At 41.6% G+C, this 26,445-nt stretch overlaps 2 protein-coding genes across 6 annotated transcripts in view; one reads left to right on the top strand and one right to left on the bottom strand.

Annotated features, from left to right (window-relative positions):
* EFCAB7 (EF-hand calcium binding domain 7) overlaps positions 1 to 9,643 on the bottom strand; it is a 36,469-nt gene extending 26,826 nt beyond the window's left edge. For 2 of the 3 annotated variants that reach the window (XR_002441337.1, XM_021405394.1), the window contains exon 1: positions 1,479 to 1,630. The gene's annotated coding sequence lies outside the window, so the exon portion shown is untranslated. Of the gene's footprint in view, positions 1 to 1,478; positions 1,631 to 9,573 lie in introns of those variants that run through there. The other variant, XM_021405395.1, reaches the window with a different exon arrangement.
* Positions 1,558 to 25,539, top strand: ITGB3BP (integrin subunit beta 3 binding protein). 3 transcript variants are annotated; one of them, XM_021405402.1, is made up of 9 exons: positions 1,558 to 1,649; positions 5,193 to 5,235; positions 7,927 to 8,062; positions 11,165 to 11,228; positions 14,228 to 14,306; positions 15,438 to 15,531; positions 17,505 to 17,564; positions 23,145 to 23,243; positions 24,521 to 25,539. In XM_021405402.1, exons 1-8 carry the CDS (start codon positions 1,645 to 1,647, stop codon positions 23,201 to 23,203), a joined length of 540 nt encoding a protein of 179 aa, XP_021261077.1. In that variant the 5' UTR covers positions 1,558 to 1,644; the 3' UTR covers positions 23,204 to 23,243; positions 24,521 to 25,539. The 3 variants fall into 3 exon arrangements, with proteins under 3 accessions (XP_021261077.1, XP_021261079.1, XP_021261078.1); XM_021405404.1 differs by lacking the exon at positions 17,505 to 17,564; XM_021405403.1 differs by lacking the exons at positions 23,145 to 23,243; positions 24,521 to 25,539 and adding an exon at positions 19,672 to 22,206.

Genomic DNA, 26,445 nt, shown 5'->3' with positions numbered 1-26,445 from the left:
ATAAATATCCTCAAGAATGGATGCAGCACTTAAGAGCTCTGCAGCTGCACTATCACAACTGGCTCATGTGATACAGGAGTCCCTGCAACACTTGTTGGCATTAACAGCAGTGTAAAAGTCCCCTCTGTCCCCTAGAGAAAACAGCATGTAACCATGTTTATGTTGGACTGTACACTTCTTGGGATTCCCTGTGTCACTCAAAAGCCAACTTCCATCACGTGAGCTAGCTGAAAAACTCGGTTGCTTCATACACCTTCAGCAGAGACAACGTGTAACGTCATAAACACCACATACCATTCAGTGTTAAAAAACGGATGCAATTATTAAGTTGATTAAATGCTTTTTTTTCTGGTGCCAGCCCATAAGGGTTGGGCTTTTGTTTGCTGTTTTTACAGTTATAAGTCCATAAGAAGTATGGCCAGTGGAAAAGTTGGTCAAAACGTTAACCCTTCAAGCACATGAAGTCAAAAACACTTAATTCTGCTTCTAAGACTTATTTATGGCAATGATATTTAGGCAAGCTTGAAATCAAGCATGTGCAAAACTTAGGACTTTTAAGAACGCTACTAATATAGCTGGAAAAGCATTTTTAAAAATCACTGTTTCTTTTTTTTATGAATTAAAGCGATTCCAAGCAGTGAGTGCTACTGTTTGCTCACAAATGGCCAGCAAACTCTAACAGCAGCGTTCTGCTTCTGCCCAAGGTGATTAAAGCTTTTAGAAGGCCACCACAGAGGGACACTACATCACGGTGCACCGCTGCTCTAACAGCCTCTCAGATTATTTTGCCCAGTGTTGACTTCGTAAAATATCTTCCAATATAACAAATTGAATATCTCAAGCCCAGCAACGAGACGACAGCATTGCAGGGTCCCCTTCAGGACTCATTGGATTCTTATTCAGGAGGCCTAAATCACTCGCACCTTCTTGAGTTATACGGGTCTTTTACCCATGGGAAAGAAAGATAATAATCGCTTATCATGGATGAAGTGCCCTCTTTGTAACACACAGGCCGCCTGCCTGACACTTTAATATTACACCGGCACTAGAAGGACCCCACAGGGAACGGCGATACAGTCTGGTTCCTGCAAACGAGTGTCACCGTAATTAAGCACCAGCGTTACGCACACAAAACGGAAGGAGGTGAAAGTCAAGGAGGAAAAGAAGAACAAATGTTAATTTTCCAGTAACTAGTTAATAAATTGTGAACTCCCGTTTACACTCCTCAGACTCCCCCGTTACCGGGGTATTTCTTTTGGGGCTGCGGTTCCGCCGAGAGGCGCTGCCAGGACATTGCTCAGAAGCCCAGGGAAAGATGCCCGGCAATAGCACGGCTCGGCTGGATTAAACAGAGGGCTGCAAGCCACCGCACGGATCCCACCGCCTCCCCCCGCGCTGGGCGCTTCTCCAGCCGTATTTACAACCCGCCCTCACGGTGAAGACATTCAACCCCCGCTCCCCCGCAGAACGGAACCCACCTGCTCGGTCCAAACTCCCGTCACACAGCGGCCCGGACCCCCGGGCCTGAGGGACGCGGCTCCACCACCCCGCCCCCTCAGCGCCGTTTCCAGCCGGCGGCCTTAAGCCGCTGCACGGCGCTGGGCGGGGACCCGCGAGGCGGCGGGAGCGGTTCGAACCGCCGCGATGTCGTAGGTAGCGGCGCGGGGCGGGCGGGCTGCGCGCGCCGTTGCTTTCCCTGAGCGCGGCGGGGCGGCCGTTAGCGGGGGGCTCCCTGAGGGGACAGGCGGCCCGGGCGGGAGGACGGCGGCCGCTGCGCGGGGCAGGGCGGGTTCGGTTCTTTGCTCTGCCTTGACATGGCGTGCTGGTTTGCTGTTAGGCCGTATCTCTCTACGCTGCCTCCACCTGCGATAAAACTCGGTCCTCTCTCTCGTTCTTTGCAGTTTATCAAACAAAAAAAAAAAAAAAGCCCTCCAAGCTCCCCCAGCCCGCCCCCCCATGCCCACGTCCCTCAGCGCCACATCCCCACAGCTCTGGAACAGCCCCAGGGTCGGAGACCCCCATCCCTGGGCAGCCTGTGCAGTGCTGAGCGCTCTGTGGGATTAGAAATGACTCCTAACATCCAACCTGAAGCTCCCTGGTTCCTCCCTGGACCTCCCTTCAGGCCTGCCCTACAGCTTTTTGCAGTTCTAAAGGCCCAGCACCTTGCTGTGGTAGCTCTAACACAGGTTTCAGCTTTTCCCCGCCTTTCTGCTCACCACTGGAGGTGAAAGCAATCACGCCCGAAAGCAGACACACAAGGGAAACCTGCAAAACCTGAGCTCTGATTTCTGGTGCTTAAGACTGTTTATCACTGGTTGCGCAGTGAGTTTAACCACCAGTTTAAATGGTTTCTCTTCAGTAAAACCAGAATCTTAAGAGGAAACTAACTGACACGGCCTCAGAGTAGAATACAATAATTCACAAGGGTAATTTTAAAAAAAGAATCACAGCACTATAGAATCATCTCAGTTGGAAGGCACCCTTAAAGGCCATCCAGTCCCATTCTCCTGCAGTGATCAGGGACACCCACAGCTCCACCAGGTGCTCAGAGCCCCATCCCCTGACCTTGGGTGTCTACAGGGACAAGGCACGCACCCCAACTCTGGGCAACCTGTAAACAATATAGCATTTGTATGTTACATCTGTATGTGACTGCTACCGTTGCAATCATTCATAGATGAATTATGATGGAAAAAGTTAAGTAAAGTCAGTTAAAAACAATGTAAGTAATCCATTTTTTTTTACAGAAAGTTAAATTGCATACCTACACTTACAGTTAACCAGTTCCTTGGATAAGTGGTTTCACCAAACGTGTGTAAAATCACTGAATATTAGTGAGAAACTGAAAATATGACCAAGAATGGTAGATTAGCAAGACACTGTAAGAGTAATACTCAGTCCGTTAACCTGATAAACACAGGCAAAATATTCCTTGCTAGCTATAAAGATATGCCACCATATTTTCTGAACTATGCAGAGTAAAATAAATCCTGTTAGGTAATTCTGATCCAATCTGAGTGCATGAAGCAGAGGTAAAGAAGTTATTGTGTATCATAATCACATATGCATTATCTTTCTGCCTCCTGTTCTTGTTCAAACTCTGACATTAGATTCTAATCCAGAGCCATAGCAAAGGTTTTCCAGCCATATGAAAAAGATAAACCAAACTAAAGTTGGATGAGTTTTATTTCAGTGATCCTAGCCAGGGAGTGCATGTTAATTAAGCACAAATTTTAACTTGTTTTAGGTGAACAACAGTTGCCAAGGGCTCTTTTTTACTTTCCCCATTATAGAATCAGAGAGACAATCACTATAAAGAAGCCCAGGAGCAAACGGGGCTGCTGACAGAATTTGACCTTGGGATGAGCAAGGCTAAGCTGACCTCCTGAAGCCAAAATTGTACCCGTACAGCTCCTTCCAGCAGAGAAGTGCTTGTCTAGATTGAGGCTGCTTCTTCAGCACCATGACTTTGGATGTTTGCAGGGTTTTACAGGCCAGTAGAGGGCAATTGGGGCTGTTTTCAGCTCTATTGCTGTTCACAATATTTGACAGACTTTAAATAACATAGTCTTGACCAGTCCACAACTTTCTCCCTAAGAAATTTTCCAAATATTTATAATTTAGTGTGATTTTCATGTCGTTTCTCATTTATCTTCTTCCTACAGCTATGCTGAGTCTAGATTCTCCTTTACTTTGGCTTCCAGCTCCTTTTGACGTCTGTCATAAAAACTTCCATCATAACATGCCTTAGCGTAACATGCAAATGCATTGGTCCCTAGAGCAGCCTTTCAGAATAGATGTATTAATAAATATGTTTCCCTGCTGCCACCAGAGTGGAAGATGTAATGGAGTCTGTATTCCTTAAGCAACATGGGTTGGTGTTTAATAAAGAAATACACTGTAAAGAATTCTATCAAACTGCTACAGCTTTGACTGCCCTTTGCCAAGAATTTCAGTCACTTTTTTAAATGTATAAGTTAGCTGTTTACTTGGCTTTTTAAAGATAGAATACTTCTCTTTTCCCTTTTGTAACAGTGATTATTGTAATCTCATATATGGAAAAGACCCTGAGTTATATTTCAAAGATGTTTTTTTCATTCAATTTTTCCAACATGCAAATTTGCAATTTTGGAATAGTACCATAAATTAAAAGAGGATATGTTTGGAGTAAGGTCATCGTAATTCCTTACAGTGTGTTCTTTTCTGGGATAAAAACTGTGCTAAGTTCTTAAATATAATGCATTTTCTAAATCTTCTTGTTTAAATTGATATAGTATATGTTTCTTGGGGATGGTTCTTATAAAGATTTTAATTTTTTTCTTCATTGTTTTATATCATGCTTTAAACTATTAAGATTTAAGAACGTACTTTAAAAGTTTCAGTTGTCTCTGGGAAAAATGGTCTTAATTTATGTTGACCTTTCTTTCCTTTGAGCATTTAGTCTGCATTCAATAAAATTTTGATGACTGCTCTTTAGAAGACAGCTGTACGATATAAAGTATTATAAATATTCAGCTTTCCTCTTCTAGCATTGCCATTAACAGCTGGGCATCCAGTTCAGCAGAGCAGATTTTGCAGAGAGAGCTTGGCGTGCTCCTGAATCAGTATAGTGGAGAAGACTAGAAAATAGTTTCTTATGGTTTGGGGACCTGTAAAGACATAGAGCATCTGTTCCCCAGTTAAGTCATAGTCTGGTAGCACTGAATCATGTTAAGAGCTAAAATGATGGGAAGAACCACTTTTTTCACCTTGGCTGTACCTGCGTTTTAAATGCGTAATAATGCTACTAAAGGAAAAAATAATTTCAATCCTTGCTCAGAAGATATGTAAGTAACAATGCTTTTGCATCTTTTCATTGTTGATAGTTTTTGAGAAAGGCAAATGTATGCTTGGCATCTTGGGCAAATGCACTTCAGTGTCTTGATTTTTATCTCTAGTATAAAAATAGAGAATTGGATTTTCCTATAGAAACACTTAATCCTTCTAAACAAGCAATGTTTTTGTTAAACTGTATTTTGATTAGTTAACATTTGCTTTGGTTGAGATGATTTTTCCTGTGTTGCATAAAAAAAATAAGTCCAACAAATAAAAGAGATAAATGTCATTGAGATTACAAAGGATAAACCTTGCTACCTGGAAGCTTTGTGTCTTGGTGACCATAAAACTTGCCTGTATTTTTTTTTATCTTGCAGAGCTAAGAGATCACTAAAGTTGGATAGTGTTAAAAAACATAATGTAAGTATTTTTTGGTGTATGGGATAATTTAGGATATGTGTATATATGTATGTACATGCATATTTGTATATAAACACAGTATCTCATTAGTTACATGAATATTATAGATTGGTGGTTGTCTAGAAAATTCTCAGGAAGGCACACAATTACTGATGAAAATAGGAGTACCTAATTAGTTGTGTGCCATTTGTCATAGAACTGCCTGGCCTTAAGTAACGTGTGCCTGCATGAATACTTGAAAATAATGAGAGATGTGCATATTTTTACTGCCATCAGTATTTACCCAAGAGCTGAATGAGTTAAGCTACTTGGAGAAATCATTCATTAGAAATTAGCTCCGTTATCCTGGAAGCAAACGTTCTGCCATGTAATTGTACATGAAACAATATGGAATTATGATAATGCTGTAATCTGCATATTATCAACTGCAAAATTGAAATGCAAACATTAAAAGCATTTTCATGTCAAGGATATAATTACCTCCCTCAGCTAATCTGGCGTAATGAAACAATAAAGTACTTACACTGCAATAAATTTCACCACAGTTATCACAATAAAAATAAAATTGTACTGTTGCTATTATTTTTTGTAAATGCAGCTATAGCATCCTCCCAGTACCAGCATGTCATGACATATGTCAGTTTATTATCTGCTTCTATCAACAGTGGGCGTTGCTGCAGACACCGATACAGAGGTCTTTGTGAGGATGGCAGTGTTTAAACGAAGGAAAATTGTGTCAAAGTACATAAAGAGAAATAGCTGGGCAGTAAATGAGCTCCCAATAAATCTCCACATCCACGTCCTCCTCAAGAGAACTGTTTGCACGCAGCCCATACTTGGAGCTCTCACTGCTTGTTAGCAAAATACAGATAAATGATTTTAAAATTTTTCTTTCAACAACAACAAAAAAAATCCTGTAAGATGGCAAAATACTGCAATGGCACTAAAAAAAAATCATTAGCAATTTAATTAGCAGCTTAGCATGCCATTATCCCACTTGTTCTGCTCAGAATGCAGCTGTGACTGTAATTTTGCATCTGTTTATAGGGGTGTAGGGGCGTTTTTAGATGAGTGGCCCAGCTGAAATGACACGCAGTTCTTTTTCTGCCTCAAAGCTAAGTTTTGTGAGCAGGATGGGGCTTGGCCTCCTAGAAAAGGCTTGTTGTTTGGGGAGGGGATGAGTCATTCCTTTCCTTGCTTCAGTTGCAAAAAATAGAGACAGATCAATCTCCTCCTCAAACTCTGAATTCCCGGAGATGTAACAAATTAAAGACTGAGGAAATCTCATTCTCTTTCTTGGTGCATTTTGTTTTGATGATACCATGTTTCCAAGGGAGAGAAAAGATCACCAGCATCACTGTTTCACTGCTGTTTCTTCTTTAAACCCGTGAGAAAAACATTAGAAGGGAATGGAAAAAGAGACTTCATCTAAAATACCCCTTATTGTTTGCATGACAGATGTCAATACAGTGAAATGACTCACGCATTGCATGCGTTCTCCACTTTTGGAGGTGGCTGATCTTGTTTAGGAGTAGCAGTGGACATGCCTGCCGACTGAATCCTTGAAAAGAGAGCTAGGCAAGAAGAGGAAAGCTGTCACTCAGATCCTGTTTTCTGACTTCTTGTATGGCCTGCATTCCTGCCCTTCTGTTTAGTTATTGAATTACTGGTTACATAACGGTGAGATACTGCCAGGTACTATACACATTGCTTAGCAGTTATCCAGAAATCCCTTCGTCACTTGACCAGTGGTTTTGAAGAGCACAAGATGCCGCTGACGCAAGTGGAGTTTCAAGCTACATATGTTCTGTTTCTCTGAATGTTTTCTTTTCGACTGTCACTAATGGTATTGCATAAAGCTGCCAGACTTCTTAGCTGGAAGCAAGTTGTTGCCTGAGCAGAAGTTCTTAACGCATAAACAAACTTCTTTTCATTTTGAGTATTGGTAGTGCAGGGAAATCCCAGTTTCTCAGAGTTGCAATCTAGGGAACAAACTGCACCACAGATAATATTTCAGAAATGGAGACTAGTTTATCTGAAAGCTCTTCTGCAAAATTCCTCATACACCATTAAATTGCTACTTCTGCATCATGAAATATTGAAATCCTAAGACACGGACAAAGTTTTGGTTTTAATGGACTCTCTTAATGGACTTTTGTGTTTAGTTTTTAATTAACACTTGTTTAGGAAATATTAGAAATAACTGTCTTCTATTGGAATTAAAATCTGGAAGTATTCACATGCCTAAATTCTCAGTAAGATAAGAAAAAGAATACCAGTTATTTGACTGTTTTTCAAAATATACACACATATGTATATGCCAGAATATCTAAATCTCTGGAAGCCATGTGCTTGTTTTAATGAAAACAAGGAGGCTAGTGATTGAAGTGTGCTTTTACCCCAAAAAAGACAAAAACTGATGTTTGTACGTGTATGACGGGCTTCCCATAAATGGGAAGTACATGAAGTTTGGAATTGCTTACAAATATCTTTCATCAGCTAGTAAATTTCAGAGAGGCTTTGACTGATTTGGGATGCAATATGCAACTTTGCTGATTGGACAGGCAGAGGCTGGGATGTTTTTAGTTTGTAGAAAGAAAAGTTCATAACTTTTGTGGGTTCAGATAGACATAAGTACACCTTTATCTTTAGCCAATATTGATCCAGATTTTGTCTTTTACTACATTTTAGCCAGCTGAAGCAAGCCCTTTGACCAAGAAGAAGAACCTAAACTCCTATTCACCAACAACAGGAACACGCCAGATGAGTCCAGTTTCTTCTCCCTCAAGTCATAATGCACAAGAACTTGGAAATGGCTTATCACATGGTTAGTTGAACATTGTTTTTCTTATTGCAACATTTCTTCTGGCTATTGGCTTGATTAAGCAATTTGTGTGTCTCATGAGGTATTTTGATTTCTCTTTTGTCTTAAGGCTTCCCCATTTGAGACAGAGGAACAGATTTATTTGTTCATGCCAGTGAAATAAATTCATGCATATATACTGAATTTCTCAATTCTGAGTCTTCCTCTGTGAATATGGACAGTTACATAGATGTTATTAGATGAAACATAAAAGAGCAGCTGAGTTAGTCTAACCCTTCTCCTTAGCTTTTTTAATGTAATTTTTAACATAGTTTTTCAGAGTAAGGCAGTTTTTAGTCAAGCTAACACAACTTTGATTGTCATGAGCTCTCAGAAAACATGCCCTTTTATAATTATCATTTCCACTTCATTTTAAGACATATCTCCACAGACAGTTTTTGATGCAAACTAACTATGAAGTATATTTTCAGTAGGATAACCTGCTTGTGTGGGTGTCATAGGTTTTCCGTGTAGAGTAACCACTAATTCACGTAGCGTGACTTATTAAAGCAATAATACAAAGAGACTTGTCATCTTTCCCACATAAAACCAAGATCTCGTTTCCTTGTATTACAAGTCCTATAAAGATCATGGAATCATAGAACGGTTAGAAAGGAACGTAAAAGTCATTTAATTCCAACTCACCTTCTATGGGTTGGTTGCCAAAACTGGGCTTGAACTCACATCCTTCAATCCAGTGAGACTGATCTCTGGGTGAGCACTCTAGATGCTAGGCCAGCTCCCAGAGATGGTTGTCTCACTCCGAAGACTTCAAATATATTTTTAGAAAACCCACATAATAAAAATCCCTCACTACTCCTGTAGTTATGTTCCTTGTTCAGTTACCTTTGTTATTAAAGAAAAGTCTCCTGTCTGATTTTGAATTTGTCTGGCTTTACTTTTTAGCCAGAAGTTCTTGTTATGTCTTTTTGTTGGGTTAAAGAGCTTTTCATGCCCCATATATTTTGGCATTTATATGCAGTAATTGAGGCTTCACAAGATGTAAGGTACATGCAGTTGAAGCATATGGCCTCTTGAAAACTAGGTTGAGGTTTGCAGAGCAAGTACATACTTCTTGACTTGTCTTGATGTGGCATCCCACGTTCTTACCCAGGATATAACAGTAAGTAATTAAGCCTAGTAATCCACAATCACTGAATTAAGATTTTTTGTATTCTGAAAAGATAATTAGAACTATCTATGCTCCATTCTCTACCAGCACTCCGAGCAGGGAGTTTTTTATTAGCATAGTCACATCACAACAACAGTTCTGAAGAAATACAACCCAATCTTCTACTTTTTTGTACACAAATACCCCTTTTCATTTTGTGTCTGCCTGTGGAGTATGAAACCATGCTTCAGCCCGGCTGGGTATTGTTAGGATGGACAGAAGCAGATACAGTTGCTGCTAACCAGTTTCAGATCACCCAGAAAGGTAGCGGTCACAATGTGGTGATAAAGAAGAAATTGCTTACCCCTTTCCAAGGATCAGGGCTCACTGAGCACTCCAAAAGAGGCCATCCCTAAGTAGAGACACTTCCCCTTCCGTGGCCAGCCCTTAAATGAGGTTAGGGAGGAGTGCATCCTGGGCCCACCCCTTCCAGTTGCACAGGTGAATTGCTCACACCTGTGTTCCCAGGGCTGGCCATGCTCCTTCACCAGGTGCTCAATCACTAGTTCAGGCTGTGATCTCATGGTTCACATATAGATATCTACCTGCACTTTTAACCCTTAGCTTTGCTAAAATCTCTTAATTGCTTTAATTGTTAATGATGGTAGCAGTCAAATAAAAAATTTAAAATACTGTGACTCTTTATGTATGTTCTCTTGAATATTCCCTACGTTCCCAAATTACTGGCTTTAATGACTCCTTTGTTTAGTTTCAGTCAGATGCCTTTCTGCAACACAACACATTGTAGTACACTGTCTGACTCTATTACAAGTTCTAAAACTTTTCAGCAGCTCTGCATTTGCAGTATGTGCATTATCTCTTAGGTAAAAGAAAAAACAGAGCAAAATGTCTCGTACTAAAATGGATGTCTATTGGGATGTCAATAGAAAGGTGAACGTGTGCTGTATTTCCATATTATTATTACATATGGACATGAGAGAGCATTCTTTTTACCTATGGAAAGACTGATCACACGATCATAGCTGACACTGAGATGGAGAATTATTCCGTTCTTTAGTACTAGCTTCCTTTTTTTCTCCCATATTCATGTGGCTACGAGATGGTGGAGAAGACTTCCCCTTATATCACAGTTACAAGTTGTCCTTTTAAATGCACTATTTCTCTATTCCTTCTGAAAAGACACTTTTATTTTAAGTGTTATACTCTTTTAATAGATATCACCGGTAAATCAGGTGCTGGTCGAGGTTTTGTTAACAAATCCATGGGAATGGGCTTTTATGGTGATGACCTATTCCTGTTCGTGTACAAAACATGCAACTGCTCCAAATACCAGTGTACTGAAATACAGAAATATGACTCGACATGCAGAATAATGGCAAGTGGTGTATGATTTATCATGCCCCAGCATTTGACAAGCTGGAACATGATATTGTCAATATAGTATGTCAGAGCCCTTGGAAATAATTTGTGCCTTATTTCCTTGTGGTTGTTTACAGGATGGAGCTGGGATCCAAGCACTTCTTATTAAAGGAAAGTGGAGGTTTCATTGCTCAGTTATTATGGTATTTCACGGTAAAGCTTTGTGCTGTATTTAGGCAGATAATAGGAAAAAAAAGCAACAACTTTCTTGAAGAACAAGGAAACTGTGTCAGAATTATACAGACTTACAGCTATGAATATGATAATGCCAAGATTTCCACAAATACGACTGTCATGTGAACTGATGAGAGGTCAAATTATCAAAGAATAAGTAGTAGTCAAGTTAGGGTGTTTCATTACTAAGGAACATGCCCTGTTTCATAATTGAAACATAATCCTCCTGAAGGATCATTCAGCAGTCAAGGTTCATACTAACAGCTTTTCATGTGCTTGAAAAGGTTCATATTTTATTTTTATCATTGTTGTTTTTTTTTCCTTTCTTGTAAACCTCCTAGGAGATGACACTAATTCAGAAAGCAGATTATCCAGAAGAGGGCAGCCTCAAACAGTGAAGGATGCGTAAGTGTGCAAAGTGCTTTGTGGATGCAGTGACATTATTTTTACTTGTGGGGGATTCATATTTCATATAGAATTAAATTAACGGTGATTATTTTTTAATACTTGTAATTGCTCAGGATTGGATATTTGAAGGCACTGAATGGGAGGGCTACGGGTACAAATTGACACAGTGTTTGCAGTGTAACTGTCTGGCCAGTTCTGCCTCTCAATGGTAGCACGAGGCATATGGCACTGCCCGTTACAGGACTCATGTCCATAGTACTGCATAATGAGGTATCATAATTAAGCTATCTATGTAAAAGTATGCTGTGCCTATCCAGACACTTCTGAAGACATACATTCTTTGCCTTATTTTTGGAATCATTAACATCTAATAAATATGCAGTCACCTTGGGATGCTTTTTCATTAAGATCTAATCACAGATAAGGATGACAAAACTTCACATTTGCATGGTAAAATCTTTTAAAATTCTTGTGTTTTCTGCCACAATCTTATTTTAAGCCATAATCTTCCAACACTGGACTGGACTTTGGGCAGTCCTCATTTACTAAAGCACTCATTTACTAAAACACTGATAAAAGTGCTTTCCTAAGCTTGACAGATGTGAGGAAGGAGAAATGACAAAAACTTGTTCCAGGTGAGGCTGCTAGTGTCTCTTGTTATTAGTATTGCTTGATCTTTTCTGTTATGAGAAACACTGAATTGTTCATAACATTGCCAAATTTCAGCTGAAATGCACACTGATTTTTATCTGTGCCAGCAGTGAGGTGTCATGCTAAGTGTGTCATTGAGTTATTTCTGTACCCTGCCAAAACAAACACCCATCCCAAAGAGCTGGACCAAGAAAACATTTGTTTTATCTGTGATAGAACTTGGTCACCAGAAAACTGTCAATCTCTGTGTGTTGGATTGTATGGAGGGTGCCTTTCAGCTTCATGGGAAGTTATCCAGTTTTGAAATCTTAGAAGTTATGAGGTTGGTGTAGGGAAATTGTGCATGTTCAGCAAAGTTACTTTGAGTTTAATTTTCAGTCTAGCTAAAAATCTAGAAGATCCCTTCCACAGTGAGCACGTTCATTACTTCTTGCTATAAACACATTTTCCTCGATATTCCCCCAACCATTCACCATTCTTTTAACTTGACTGAAATTGTGTTCACTTCTGTTGTTATAATCTTACCTTCTATGTAATTCTACCTGGTTAGCTGACGATTCAGCAACTTGTCCTCTGATGTCCTTGACATCCATCTTTGCTATCTGTCTCAGAAAGTCTCATTCACAGCTCAGCATCAATATGGTTATACCATGTCTTCATCTCTCCTCTACAACTTTATCTTTTTTTTGTCTCCTTCTGTGTATTGTGACTATCCTGTATTTCATTCAGGCCCAGTTCCTGGGCATCCGATTCAAATTGTTATGTAAATTCCCATGTCTGTAGGTCGGGAAGACTTTCTCTCCAAAATAGCTGAGGTGAATTTCCTGCTATTGCGGTTTGTCCTTGTTGAGAACTTACCTCCCAACATAAGGAAACCTCCATTGCCACACGTTGCTTTGTCAGCACACTTCTTTGTTCTTTCCTTGTATTCCTGCTTTACCTTAAGTCCTGTTGAAACTGAAGGCAGAGCACAACGGCTGTGCTGCAATCAGTGGTACTGGAAGAAGCGCAGTACCTTGCTCGTGCAGTATTTCTGGAGGCTAGTTAGCAAGCTGGTATTAGAGAGTCGGGGTTTTGTGCCTGAATGTGTTACTTTCATCATATGCTCAAGTATACATCTGTTATTCTGCCTCTGTATTCTGTTGTTTGCATTAATTATTTGTGTCGTTGTATTTGATGTCCCAGATGAAAATTATCTCAGGACTAGATACTAACGCATACGTTGCTCTTTAATAACGAATAATACTTGTGTCATTTGCTCAAATAGCTGCTTATGCTTAAAGTTGTAACTCCTCCTCCTGGTTATTCCAGCTGAAGCGTTGATGTGCTTGTTGCTTTGTTTGTTTTTCTTGTAATGGAAACTTCCCCCACCACTGGCTTGAAATCCCCTCCCTGTAGGACAGGAAGTATCTTCTTAGTGATGGAGCCTGACAGGCAGCAGAATTGTCTGGATGGTGTGCTAGATTGTAACAAATTAATGCAGAAAACAAAAACATCTTTCAGTTGTACCATCAGTTGGTAACATGCCAGTAAAACACATTTAAAAACTAACACCTACACGCTCATATTGATGTGAGCTTCCATACACTTTATTTCGTTCTAAATACTGGATCTGGGCTTTCTTATGAGCGTGGTTCTCCCTTTTGTGGGGAGAAGCAGCAGGTAGATGATTCCTGTTGCCTCCTTAGGTTTATGTTTCCATGCATTCCAGGGGAACCTAGCCTAAACCTTCATGGTGGGGCTTCTTTTTAATGGATATTCCATGCAAATCCTGAATCATTCACTGAAGTCTGAAGTTAGATCTAAACTGATGGTATGTGATTTTAATTTTAATTACAAACTCCAGTGTTTACACTGGCAATAAAACATATTTGTGGTTAAAAGATGAGATAGTACAGCAAAGCTGAAAAATAACAGTCAACAGTACAATCCCTATAGAGCTCCATGTTAACTTCTCGTGTTTCCTGTGCTTGCAAGCAACCCTGGAGACTTTGGGTTTGGGGATCTTTACTCTTGATAAACTCCTGTTCTTAGGAACAAACGAGTTACATCCCTGTTTTTACCACTGTCATCCTGTGTGACTGTAAGAAAATCCTGATCACCGAACCTGGGTTTCTGTGCTTGAAATCAGGATACGTACGTTTGGCATTTCCCATGTTAGATATTTCAAGCTATATTTAAAGCTGTATTTGATGTTCCACGACACAATCAGGTTGGTAGCCCCTTGGTTTGCGGGTTATTTACATCCATCCTGTTACAAAGTGAAGAAACTGTGGGAAACGCTGTAAACCCTGATTGTTTCAGTGCCTTGTGGCTAACAGCAACTGATTTAACTTCTCATGCAGGTTTGCAGAGCTGCAGTCCAACGTGAAAAGTTCCTTGGTCAGAATTCTGAAAGCAAGAGAAAACCTGAGAAGCCTGCAGGTCTGATTTACACTGATTTATGTATTTCTTAATCTACTTGTAGTACAGAATTTGAAATAAGAATGAAAACTTTAAATGCAGCATTTGAGATTAAAGGAATAGGGAAGCAAGTAAAATACTGGAATCCAAGCACAGTTGGCCTGGAAGTACAGCAAACACATGCCCAACCCTACACACACACACAAAAGGTAACTTGATAGATACCTATTTTTTTAATTAGAGAACTTGCTTTTCCAAGCACACTATTTAAAATGCGTCTCTCTCCTCATTTTGTACATGAATAGAAGCATATGAACTAGTTACCAACTACTATTCATAACTTGCAGTATGAATTATTACTGCATAGATTTATACGTCCTTGAAGATTTAATATCCCTTTGTGTTGAAGTGATTGTACTATTTAATTTACCTCTAATGTATCATCATTTAATAGAGTCTGCTTAATACAGGCTAAAATGCAAATAATTCTTCTGGTTCGTTCAGATTGTTTTCTCTTGAATACATTTCGTACAAGGTTCATTGCCGAATATCAATATTCTTGGAACAGTTCAGCATACTCCATGCACTCCATGATTTATTTTCATTTATATGTTGCCCGACAACGGTTTATTTACAGGGGGAAAAAAAGATTACTAATAATTAAAAATCTTACGGTGGACGTGTGCGTTTAGAAAACCTTTGTGTTTCTCCTTTGCTACTATGTATTTTCAGATGTACCATGAAGTGCTGGGGGGGTGGTCAGTAATTCAATCGAATGGTAAATGCTTGTCGATGTCTCTTTTACTAACATATTACAGCAAGCTTGTACACGCTCCAAGGTTGCTTTTCTGGGGATCAAGTGTTAATCTGTTTAAACAGCTGAAGACTTCAGAATGAAGCGTAAATAACGGGAGATTTTTTAAGGAACACTTTCAAAGGCACCTGAATGCCATTTTCAAAAGTAACATATGTTCTGACGCCATTAAACTCCTTAATCCCGCTCGATCTGTGAGGGAAAGTCTCAGATATTACTGAGAGGTTATGGAAAAAAAAAATCCCTAAAGTTCTTTCTTTTAGAAATTTGTTATAAGTTGTATACGACTGTGTAGGTTTGGGAACGAGGTTTAATCTTGAATTCTGTTTTTTCTCCAGGCTTTAGAGGGCAGCAGAGAGCTGGAAAATATCCTCGGTGTCTCGGACTCGAATTGCATCCTGAGCGCTGAAGTGCAGAAAACCCAAGTGCTAAGTAAGGAGGATTCTCGACAATATTTATACACCGCTGTGTTATAATGAAGTGTTGCACTGCGGGCCTCTGCCGCGTGAATTCTTTTGGTCAGAACAAATGCACCTTAAACGTCCTTGTGCATCCAACTAGGGACATAAAAGAAAGGCAGCCCCAAGGACCCACACTTCTAACTCAGCCGCAGATGGAGAGGAAAAACTTGCAAGAGCAACAGCTTTTCTCATGTAAATAGTTAGATACTTAGTGGGCACTTAGCTAGTGATTAGGCTAAACGTTGGCACTTTGATTGCGTTGCCTTTCTTCTCTTTTTGGAAGGAAGTTGTTTTGTTTGTTTGCCTGTTAGGAGGATTAGGCTGTGAATATAGGTTTCCAGGCTTTAAAAATTGCTATTCATCTGTCTTTCAATGATGGACATACCAGATGCTTATTGTGCTGGGAGAGGGGCACTTTACGGATGGCACATCTGTAATAGTTTTCCGAAGGAACTCAGAAAGTCAAAGATGTTCTTTTATGCGTGTCCGTTTTAGGGGAGTTTTATCCTTACTCCAAGCCAGAGGTTCTTGGGACTTCTGAGTCCTCAGCAGCTGGCAGAGTGTTTGTACTCCAGTTCCCAGCTGCCTCTGCAGCTGGAAGGGGAATGCGTAACGGGAAAGTATTTTAATGCAAGAAAAAACCAAAACCACACCCAAACCTTGTCACTCATTGCTGACTTACAGGTAACGACCAAAAAAACGCTATTGGTTGTCCGAAAGGAAAAATAACTGTCTCCCTGGTCTGGTCATTCCTTAGAGATCAAACTAGCTGCAGGCACCAAGGAGTTCTGCTGCTGTTCAGGCCTTGATCTTGTGCCATGGAATAGTCTGTTCCTTTGTTTTCACAGCAGCAACATGAAAGCATCCATACCCACACGGCATCTTCATGATGTGGGTGTGTGTCTGAGATTGTATTTACCTAACGACTGCTTCTCCTCCAAGGTTTGCATATGTAACATTGGTCCTTTGGACTTTTTGCACCAACCTCTTATAATTTAGTTCCCAGCTGACAAGGGAATAGAAACATTATATACATAGGCGTAGTCACTGTGTCCCCTCACGGGACATGCATTCAAAGATGTTAAGCGTACAAAGATTTTTATCCTGCGGCAAGTGTGATGTTTTGCTGCTCTACTTATTCTGCAGCCCATCGGGTTGCTCTGTTAGCTGCAAATGCTGAAACTCCCTGCAGGAGAGCAGAACATCCACTGGCTGACTCTGCTACTTACATTTACGCTTGGAAGCGGGCGGACAGCAAAGCCACGAGATTTTTCTGACCAAAGATCCCTGTGACTCCTCCAATGCATTAGCTGCATGCACCCCAGCGGTGGAATGTATGCCCCACACAATTCCAGCACCACTGTTGTTTAAATTAACATTTCTTTCCTGACTTGTATTCCAACGCTCATTCAGTTTTCATTTTGCATTTGTATACGCCGTCCTAGTTCCCACTGTCATGCAGATAACCAGATGCTTTCTTATACAAAATGAAGTTTTGTGAAAACAGTCTATGTTTACATTACTACCCTACACTGTGGATAGGACAGTACGACCACCACATCCAGGAGAAGGTTGCAAATGAGATGTCAGACCTATTGTTGACACTTTATTATGTGCACTGTTTCTGTAAGCTTCCTGTTGCCTTCGAAAAGGGAAAGAATCCTCATTTCCCCTGCTCTGGATTAGAACAAAGTACCGTGTCAACACCAGAAGGTAGAAATTAGAACCAAATATAATATGAAGCTTGTAAGCACATTTCAAAACTATGTTCATTTCAACTTTTTTTGTGAATTTTTTTAGCAATATATAAATACATTTGGTGTTTTTATTAATCGTGTGAAGAAAACTACAAGTGCTTTGAAAATGAATAAGGAGGCACTGGTGTTATTTCCCATGACATCTCTGGGGTAACATTTACTGATTTTAGATTTATTTCTTCACTAGTGAGTCAAGCAGAAGAGCTGCAGCTGTTGAGAAGTAACCATGGAAAACTTCCTGCCCAAGGTACTGAAAAACAAAAACCAAACAAATTTCGTAATTTCTCCATAACAGATGTTTTGATGATTCCTTGTAGTTTTTTCCTTCTTAGTTCTTTCCACATGGAGTAAGTTGGGTAACCTTCAGGTATGAAAGTGGCCGTAATGAAATGTATTTCTTCTGAGCTTGCAGCTCAGCCTAAACTCTTGCACTATTCAAATGCAGATTTCATCTTTTCGGCTATTTTGCTGCACTGAGTATTTCTCCATAGAAGAGTGTCTCAGTAACAGTCCTGCACTTGAGGCACAGTCCAGAAACCAGTGCAGTCAGGCCCTTGAGACTTCTCCTCCCTTTCATACATCCAAGTTATCCTTGTTCTTTCTCACTCTCCTCTCTCCCCTTGCATTTTGAGTATATAAACCAAGTAACATGCACTGTCTGCAGCAGAACCTTTATCACACTATATGTACTGGGAGGTACTTAGCACACTCCGGGGGACTGTGAAATCCTAGCTATTAGGTTTCTTCATAACTAGGGCTGTGACAATATTTGAAGTTGGCGGCGTTTAATATCACGTGGCCCTCACAGCCCCTCAGTGCCTGGGCTAGCTGCAAAGCCGGTGGGGGGGATGCTCATACTCCTCCTGTCCTGTTCAAAAGAGCTCAGCCACTATCAGGCAGTGCTAGTGCTGAGCACCGTGGGCCACTGCGGAGCTGTACAAGCTCTGCTTCCCCCGTGCCCTGCTCGTTGGTCTAAGAAACCAGCCCATCACATTGAACATACAGCCAGTGATCGGTCTTGTTGGATAAGGAACGAAGTATTTGGGAAAAGCATGATGGGAAATAGAATGATGAGCTCAAGTTGACCGATTTTGATGAGGTTTCAATGTCAGTTTTGCTTTAATAAAGAATAATTTCTTTTTCGTAACCTTGAAAACACAGGATTAGGAGAGGCCAATAACTTTGTGATTAAAAGAAAGCATCTGGAGATGCTTTACGTTGCCTTTTTTGTGGTTTTCTGTAATTATTTGTAATTAGTTATGCTCAAAATTTAAAACCTATGACTATTCTGTGGCTTGATACTGACGGAATGTCACATTATCATCACATGGTGAGGCATGAAATTTATTTACTTTACATAAACAACCTCTGCTTAAAACAACTTAATACAAAACATTCCTTGCTCAATGGGCAGCATTATGCAGGACTCAGTATATCATTTTGTGTGACCAGCATAAAAAATGGCATCATTGTTTGTCCATGACTAGCATTTGCAGTAAACAAAATATTTTTGAACAGAATATAAGCAAACTGTAAAGCAGCTGCCAAGAGATGAAGTCTAGTCAGTATGCTGCAGTCCAAAACATGCTTTATGTGTGCTGAGAATGAATGTGTAGGTTGTGATATGCATATTTTAAAGGAAAATGCAATCATTTCAGTGTTTGGAGGAGTGAAGATAATGTTCTACAAAGGAAAGCTATTTAGGATGGTTTTTACAAATTATATTAATAATTTCTGTTACCCAAAAAGATAAACACTGACATAAATCATGTCTGTGACTCTGCTGTCCGAGTAAGAAACAGTAAGGGAGTGTTACAGAAGATCAAATGCTCTCTGTGTAGGAAGGAAACAGGAAAACTATTTTCAGGCTGTGTCCTATAGTGAAATAAAAAATCCTTTGCACGGACGAGCCCAGTGCCAGATATGGTCATCCCCATTAAGTTCAGTTCTAAATGTTCCTAACTTTCACATTGTTTTTAATGGAAGGGCCTCAAGTCTGCACACCAAAACAGGAGTGGCTGCTCTCCAAGAGCCCAGATAAGGGTTAAGTAGTTGGGTTTTGGTCTAACCCCAGCTGATAGTACTAGTGACAGCCAACTGCAGGGATTAGGGACCGAGTACTACCGAGATCGAAATAAAATAAACTAAATAGCTGGGCTCTGCTGGGAGTAGCTGTGAGTGCAAGTAAATCCATGTTTCAATATATATCTACCTCATTTTCACGTGAAGTAGAATAAATCTGTTCCTGAATGTCAGTCCTTCAGTCTGTTTGGAAAAAGCTGCTCATGCTGACACAAAAAGAAGTTTCTTTGCTGTATCGAGATCCTTTCAGTGAAATCCCACCTTCTTTCCAGCTGAAGTTTGAGCAGATCTCTCCATCAGCCTTTCTGCATTGAACCTCACCTCAAAAAGACTTTCCAGATAGTTTATGGTTCGTGTCTGCTCTGACCCAATATCCCTACAGAGACTTTTGAAGGGAGGCACTGGGCACCTCTCATGGGACCTGCACATGTTCACAGGTCGCAGGTAATTCCTCGGAATCAACTTTGTTGCTGCGATGCAGAAAAGAGACTGGCCTTGTTTTTCTCTTTCTGTGTGGGCCAACCATCTGTGTTTCTGCTAATGAGGACTCCTCTCAAAGTAGACATGCAGAAAATTTAATCTCAGTTACGTCTCTAAGTTCTATCTCAGTGTGTATGTTTGTACGTGGGACTGCATTAAGCAAAACTGCATTGAGTGCGCATACACGCAAGGGCTCGGTCCGGCTCACCCGCTCTGTTTAGTCATAAATTGTTGTGAATCTCCCCGTGCAGAGACCCAGAGAGATCATTCTACCCTCCTGCGCTCACAGTCAAAACTGATTGTAAGATTGTCCCAAAGTACACGTTAAGGAGAAGAGCGTTGTATGCTGATTTTCACTCTGCAGATGAGAAGCTGTTGCTCGGGCTCATTTGGCAGGGTGCGTTCCCAGTTCGTGCAAGCAGCTCTTTTTTCAGTTTGTAACCATGCAAAGTCCTTCGCGGTTTGGAAGAGATAACAGAAACCACTTAGGCTGGTATCCAAAAAGTGCAGTGCTTGTGGTTTGCCCAGTGCAGGCGAGCAGCCTCCTGTACTGAAGGAGCCCTGCTGGAAGGTAAGCAGGATGGCGGCCGCGCTCCCACAGCCCCCAGCGCTGCGCTGTTCCCTGGCGCGGCACGTTCCGCTGCGTGGGACAGATTTTACACGTCCTGGCTTTGAGGTTGAGATTTAAGAAGTCCCCGGGCCTGAGGTTGCAGCACGAGAAGCTTTTTGGATGGAAGGGGGCAATTTACAAACCCCTGCGATGATTTAACATCTTCTGCAATGCAGATGAAATATTAAGCTATTAACTTCTGTGGCAGATACAGAAATGCACATGAGACGTACGACTGTCGGCCTGCGACGTATGTGCGCGTGGAACTGCCAGCCTGCATTTCACTGGGAGGCGCGGGCCGCGCTTATTCACGAATCTCACACTCGTGTTTATCCTCCATTTTCCTAGGTACCTTTTTACAGACCCCGCAGCCATTAATTCTTAATTCTAGCAGATCTAGACTTCGGAGTATTAAGTTTAATGAAAAATTAAAGCATTGTAGTACTTTCAGCGGCTACGCGTAGCAACTCCTGCGTGAGAATAAATACTGCTTTCTCCCATGAATATAATTATTTTAAACAAAAAAGAAAAGAAACATTAGTTTGGACTCACTTAGAAGCAATTATATGTTTAAGAGGTGTAAATAACTTGCTATCCAGACGTTACAAATATCCAGGTGCTCTGTATGTGCTGATGACAACAAAATTGAAAAGAAAGACTGTAATAATTCTGACTGGTTTTCTCTGCAGAAGATATTGATTATTTGTGTGTGGTGAGAGATTTGGAAAATTCAATTAAAGGAGTTGTGCAAAGGTTTCATAAATTTTCCCCGTACAGCGTGTACACAGACATTGTTGCGTATTAAATCAATGCAGCACTTCACAATATATTTTCTTTGAAACATAAAAATAAATAACATTTAAACAGTTCTGCTTACTACAGAAACAAATTTTATTTTCTGTGAAGCATTTAGTCATGTGCTATCACTGACTCATACGCATTTGCCAGCTGTAACAAATTTTATAGACGTTTTCTCCAGAGACATAGCTCATATACTATGAATTTTTAAATGAGCAAATGGTGAAGAAGGGATGTCAGCAATATAAAAATTGATCAGTTAAAAGATAAAAGCATAAGTAAAGAGATTTGTATGGTAGTCTTAATAGGTTTTATTAAATAAAAATACTATAAAAAGACAGTAATGAATAGACTGACGGTTTTAACTGTGGTTGAGGTGGAGAAAAATTATTCTGGCACATTTAGTACGAGATTGGTTTTATATCACCTGACAGGTGGACATTTTTTTTCCCTCCGCTTTTTAGATCTGCAAATGTTTTAGAGCAGTCAAACTTGGGAAAGAAGGGCCGTGGAAGCGGGAGGGGAGAAGAAACTTGGGATTGTGCCCTGGCGATGCTGTTGCGGGCCGGGGCAGGAGGCGGCAGCGCTGTCGGCCTGCTGGCACTGGGCTCTGGCTTTCTGGTGACCATTGGGGCGCTGCCTTGTGCCGAGCAACCTCAAAGTGCCGAGCTGGGGAGGGGAGAGCCAGCCCCTGTGCTGCAGCCACCCGTCCTCCTGCCGCTCCTGAGCCCTCCCCGGCCTGGCTGCTGCGGGCACGGCAGACTTTCAGCGCGGTTGCTTCAGTGTGTATGGGTTCTTTAAGTCCTGTGTAGTCTGAATGCCGCTGTCAGCGAGTAAAGGCTTCATCAAGACTTCTGAATTAGTTGCAATTAGCACAAAGAAGCCAAAGAGCAGCAGCTAGCGATTACATCTTAGTCTTTTTTTTGTCATACAAGCTTGGACAGTTTCCCATTTTAAGCGATAGTTGGTGGGAGTTTTTCATGATAATTTGTATTAATGCACAAAGGGTGGTTATTAGCTATAACGCTGCAAAGCTGTACCTGAGGCAAATTGGGTTGGATGCTTTTTTGGTGGAGTAATCTGAAGAGAGGTAGTTTGGGATTTGCGGCCTGCTCCACGTAACGTCACCGGCAGCTCCGCTGGAGCCGCGCTGCGGGCAGGGCTGCTGGTCACAGCACCTGCAGCCGAGAAACAGCAGCACGGCGAGTGGGAACTGGAACCTCTCCTCGCCATCATCCGTGCCTGCACTGGCTTTGATGCCTCTCCGTGGGTTTCTGTGCAGCCCCTTTCCTCATAGGAAGTTTTCTCAGCTTTACACACTGTCGATGTGGTCCTCGGTATGTTTAATACGTCGCAAATCATTCTGAATTCTCTCATCACCCTTTTGTGGCGGTAGAATCGAAGCGCAGCGCGAACCATCAGCAGCCGCTGCGTGCTGAGCCCAGCGCCGATCATCTGCTGCACAGCCACCCAGAAAGGCACCTGCTGCCAGGCCTTGCCCCTCACGTTCCCATTCCCCGAGTTCCTCTCTGCCCTCTTCCCAGCCACCTGCTCAGCCCCGTGCTTGGCCCCGCTGAGGGAGGGCCACAGCCAGCAGGGCTCAGGTAGGGAGCTGCTGTTGCCATCCCCTCGGGGGTTCTGGGGATGGCCGTTCCTCTCCTGCACTCCTTGGTTCAGGTCTTGATGGTCCCTACACACCTATGGTCCTTACAGATTCTTTATTTACGGTACGCAGCAAAAGGGGTTCTGATAACTATCGCAGTAGTTTATTTAACTCATATTTGCGTGGAGATTTTCACAAATTCTGTATAAACACCACTGTTCTGCTCATGAGAAACTCATTTCCTTCCCCCGCAGGGAACGCTCCTCCAGCCAGCAGTTCAGCCTTCCTGCAGCTGCTCCTTGACTCTCTGTAGCCTCTGCCTGCTGTGCAGCCCCGCCTGCAGCCACACACAGGTACCGTAACCCCGAGGGCTGACACGCTATTTTCAAACATTTGCAGAGCAACCCACAATACAGGCTTGCAGTCAAAACTGGAATGGTTTGATGGGAGAAGCGTTGTTACTCTGCATGTGGTATTGGTTACTAATGTTACTGGTTTGTTAAGAAAAATGACATTGAGGCTATTAAAAGACCTACCCTACTCTAAAACACCTGGCTGCATTTCTCCTTGTCAACACTGTCAGTCACTAACTGGATGTTTGTGAAGAATGGCAATTCAGTTGTAACACGTGTAAACAAAGTACAAAAATGTGGGCACTGCAGCAAATAACACTTTCTGAGCTGCCATGAGTGCACTCTCAGACCAGGAAGCATAAAACAAACACTAACAGACACATCGAGCCATGTTTTAAGGCCTTCTAAATCCTTCCTCCTTTGGCTGCTTGTCCTTGTTGCAGCGCTGTAAGAACAGCCCAGTTAGGAGCTGACCTTGTGTGCCACTGGGTGCTGGGGCATGGAATGCAGTGCAGGAGAGCAGAGCTTGCACCCTGTCCAACAACTCACTGTCTCCACCAAAGCAATTCCTGACTCCCACAAAGTGCAGTGACCTTTCCATGGCAGAACTGCTCAAGCCTTGCACTGGTTTGGTGCCTTGCGCTGAACTTGTGCTGACTGCAGCTGCAAGGCATCAGTTTGAAGGCAGCTGGGAAAGCCCTCGTGCCTCGTGTTAGTTCACATCTCCAGAAGCAAACGAGCTGGTTCAGTCGGTGCATGGTGTGTTTGCACCTTATGCCAGGGCACTTGCATTTACTTCTTCATAGAATGGCTCAGGTTGGAAAAGACCCTCAAGATCATCAAGTCCAACTGCAACCAAACCACACTGCTCTAACAACCCACCGCTAAATCACGTCCCCGAGCACCACATCCAAACGGTTTTTAAACACACTCGGGGATTCTGCTGGCTCTCTGTCCCCTCCCACGAGTCCAACACTACAGCCCATTGCTTTCTTACAGCTTACAAATACGTAGCTGTGATAGCTAAGCAATTCCTTCACCACTATTTATTCATTTTTTTCCCGTAGATCGGAATATTGCATTTCCTTAAAACAACTCCAAGTGTTCAGCAGAGACCATCTGTTGGCCTGCGCTGCCTTAGGATGCATGCGTCTATTTTCTGTGCAGCGAGGCTGCTGCTGGACGCAGGACAGAACTATAATTGTGAACAGATCATATGAATGATGATGATGTTGCTTAACTGCAATTTATTTTAGTCATTCCTTATCTCCCCGCAGGCATTATGTGAAAAATGCATTCCGCATCAACCCAAAGTTCTACATCTGCTTGATTGTACTTAAAAGGAGAGAAGAAAGGACTGTAAGCCTATCTGCCCTGCAAATACCAGTTCGGGATCGCTCGCTGCGCTAGGCAGGTGCACATCTAGATAAAATTTCTGGCATCTATTTAAACTTAACAATGTGCACAACCAGATAATCTCAATGTAAATAATACATTTCTTCGTGGTTGTTTTATCCCAGTGTGTGTACAGAACGCTGATTTAGATTTACTGCTGCATGGAATATTAACTATTTTCCTCTGTACGTCCTTACTGCAAATATAAAATAACTTATGCTGCCCCGGTGTGAAAAATTGCAGTAAAGCAAAGTGCTGCCTCCGAGAGCTGGCTGAGAAAGAAATGTTGTAAAGAGAAGCATGGCATCCCACACCTTCAGAGAGCGACACAAAACTTCACAGAACATGGTGCTCGAGGAAATGCTTCCTGCTGGGGCTGCTCACTTAATCAATTAATCTCTCCGGCAATAAGGCAGCAAAACACGATCTGAGTGAATGTGTCTGGGTTTCCAACAGACTTCCTAAAAATCTCCAATATTTGACAGGTGACACAACTTTTTATAATGACGACTGTGACCAGAAGATAAAGGAAGCTCTATGATGCAAGGAATGGTTCTGATTGCTGACCCTGTGATTTGTTTATACTCAGGCAAGTTACCTGTCTATAGCTGCCACTTAAGGACAAGTTTGTCATCTATGAAGATGCTTTCTCTAATGCTGACCCACAACACATTGTACAAAGGTACTTACTGGATTCAAGCCCACCGTTGTAACAGTGCTTTAACAACATTCTTTTTAGGTCGCTTCTATCAAACAACTTCTCTATGTTCACTGTGCTCAAAGTCAAACTGCCAAGTTAGGTGCAGACTCTCTCGTGGTGACAGAGTGCAGTAGAGCAACCTTTTTTCCCTTAAATTTTAAGAAGAGAAAGTGAAGTTCAATATAAACACACAAAATGGAACACCATTTCTTGCTAACGTTACTCAAACAGACAAACCAGTTTTCAGAACACTGAGAACCAAAACAAGAAATGTAACCATATGTGGTTAAACACGTAAGTAGTCAAATATGGAGGTACTCACATATGGATGTACTCAAGCTCTGGGAATTTTTAATAAATAAAAATTATTTTTGCATTTCAATTTCTGTGCAGTCTGATGGAAGAAGTTAATTGTTACTCCTTTAAGTTGTCTGCACTGCTTTCTGTTGTTGTTATGTGCATAGGTTCTATCAGCTGATTGTTTGCATGACAATGGAAAAATAAAGGGTTGGGACGAATCGTTGACATAACCCAACTGTAACCTTCACAGCCCAACATTAAATCACTATTCATCTGTAAAGGGCCTGGTAGCTAACTGTATGCCATCTACAGCAAGCTGTTCTGTACAGATCTTAGAGCAAAATCACTTTACAGAGTATCAGTAGGGGCGATGATGGACAAGCAGCTACAGCAGTAACTTACTTACACAATGGTCACAGTATCGCAATGACATTTGTCATTTAACCATTTTTAGGGAAATACAATGTTTTCAGCCTAGGCTTCTGCTGCAAATACTCCCGGCACATGCCCTGGCTATTTAAGCGCTTACTGTTTCTTTGACCTCTTGGTGTACCACACTTCTGCCTTTCCGAAACAGCTGGCTCTGTTAAGAACCATTTCCAGTTCCACACAAGGTGGATCGTATGACTCTCACTTTATCACCCCTGGAGGCCATCTCAAGGACAAAGAAAAGAGATACACGCAAAACTAATGTTTTTATATGGGTGGGAAGGACCCTGCCCCGATCTTGTGATGAACATAAGAGAACAGGCTAATTAGAACATGAAGTCGTTCCGCTTCATCTTAATCCGCTGTTTCACACTTTAT

This window comes from Numida meleagris, chromosome 7, assembly GCF_002078875.1.
Source record: "Numida meleagris isolate 19003 breed g44 Domestic line chromosome 7, NumMel1.0, whole genome shotgun sequence".
NCBI lineage: Eukaryota > Metazoa > Chordata > Aves > Galliformes > Numididae > Numida > Numida meleagris.
This window is presented reverse-complemented; position numbering and strand designations above follow the sequence as displayed.

What these genes read in the sequence shown, in the direction of transcription:
- ITGB3BP (XM_021405402.1), top strand. An exon ending in AAAACCTGAGAAGCCTGCAG is followed by an intron (nt 14,307 to 15,437) that starts GTCTGATTTACA and finishes TTTTTTCTCCAG; the next exon opens with GCTTTAGAGGGCAGCAGAGA. An exon ending in GCAGAAAACCCAAGTGCTAA is followed by an intron (nt 15,532 to 17,504) that starts GTAAGGAGGATT and finishes TTTCTTCACTAG; the next exon opens with TGAGTCAAGCAGAAGAGCTG.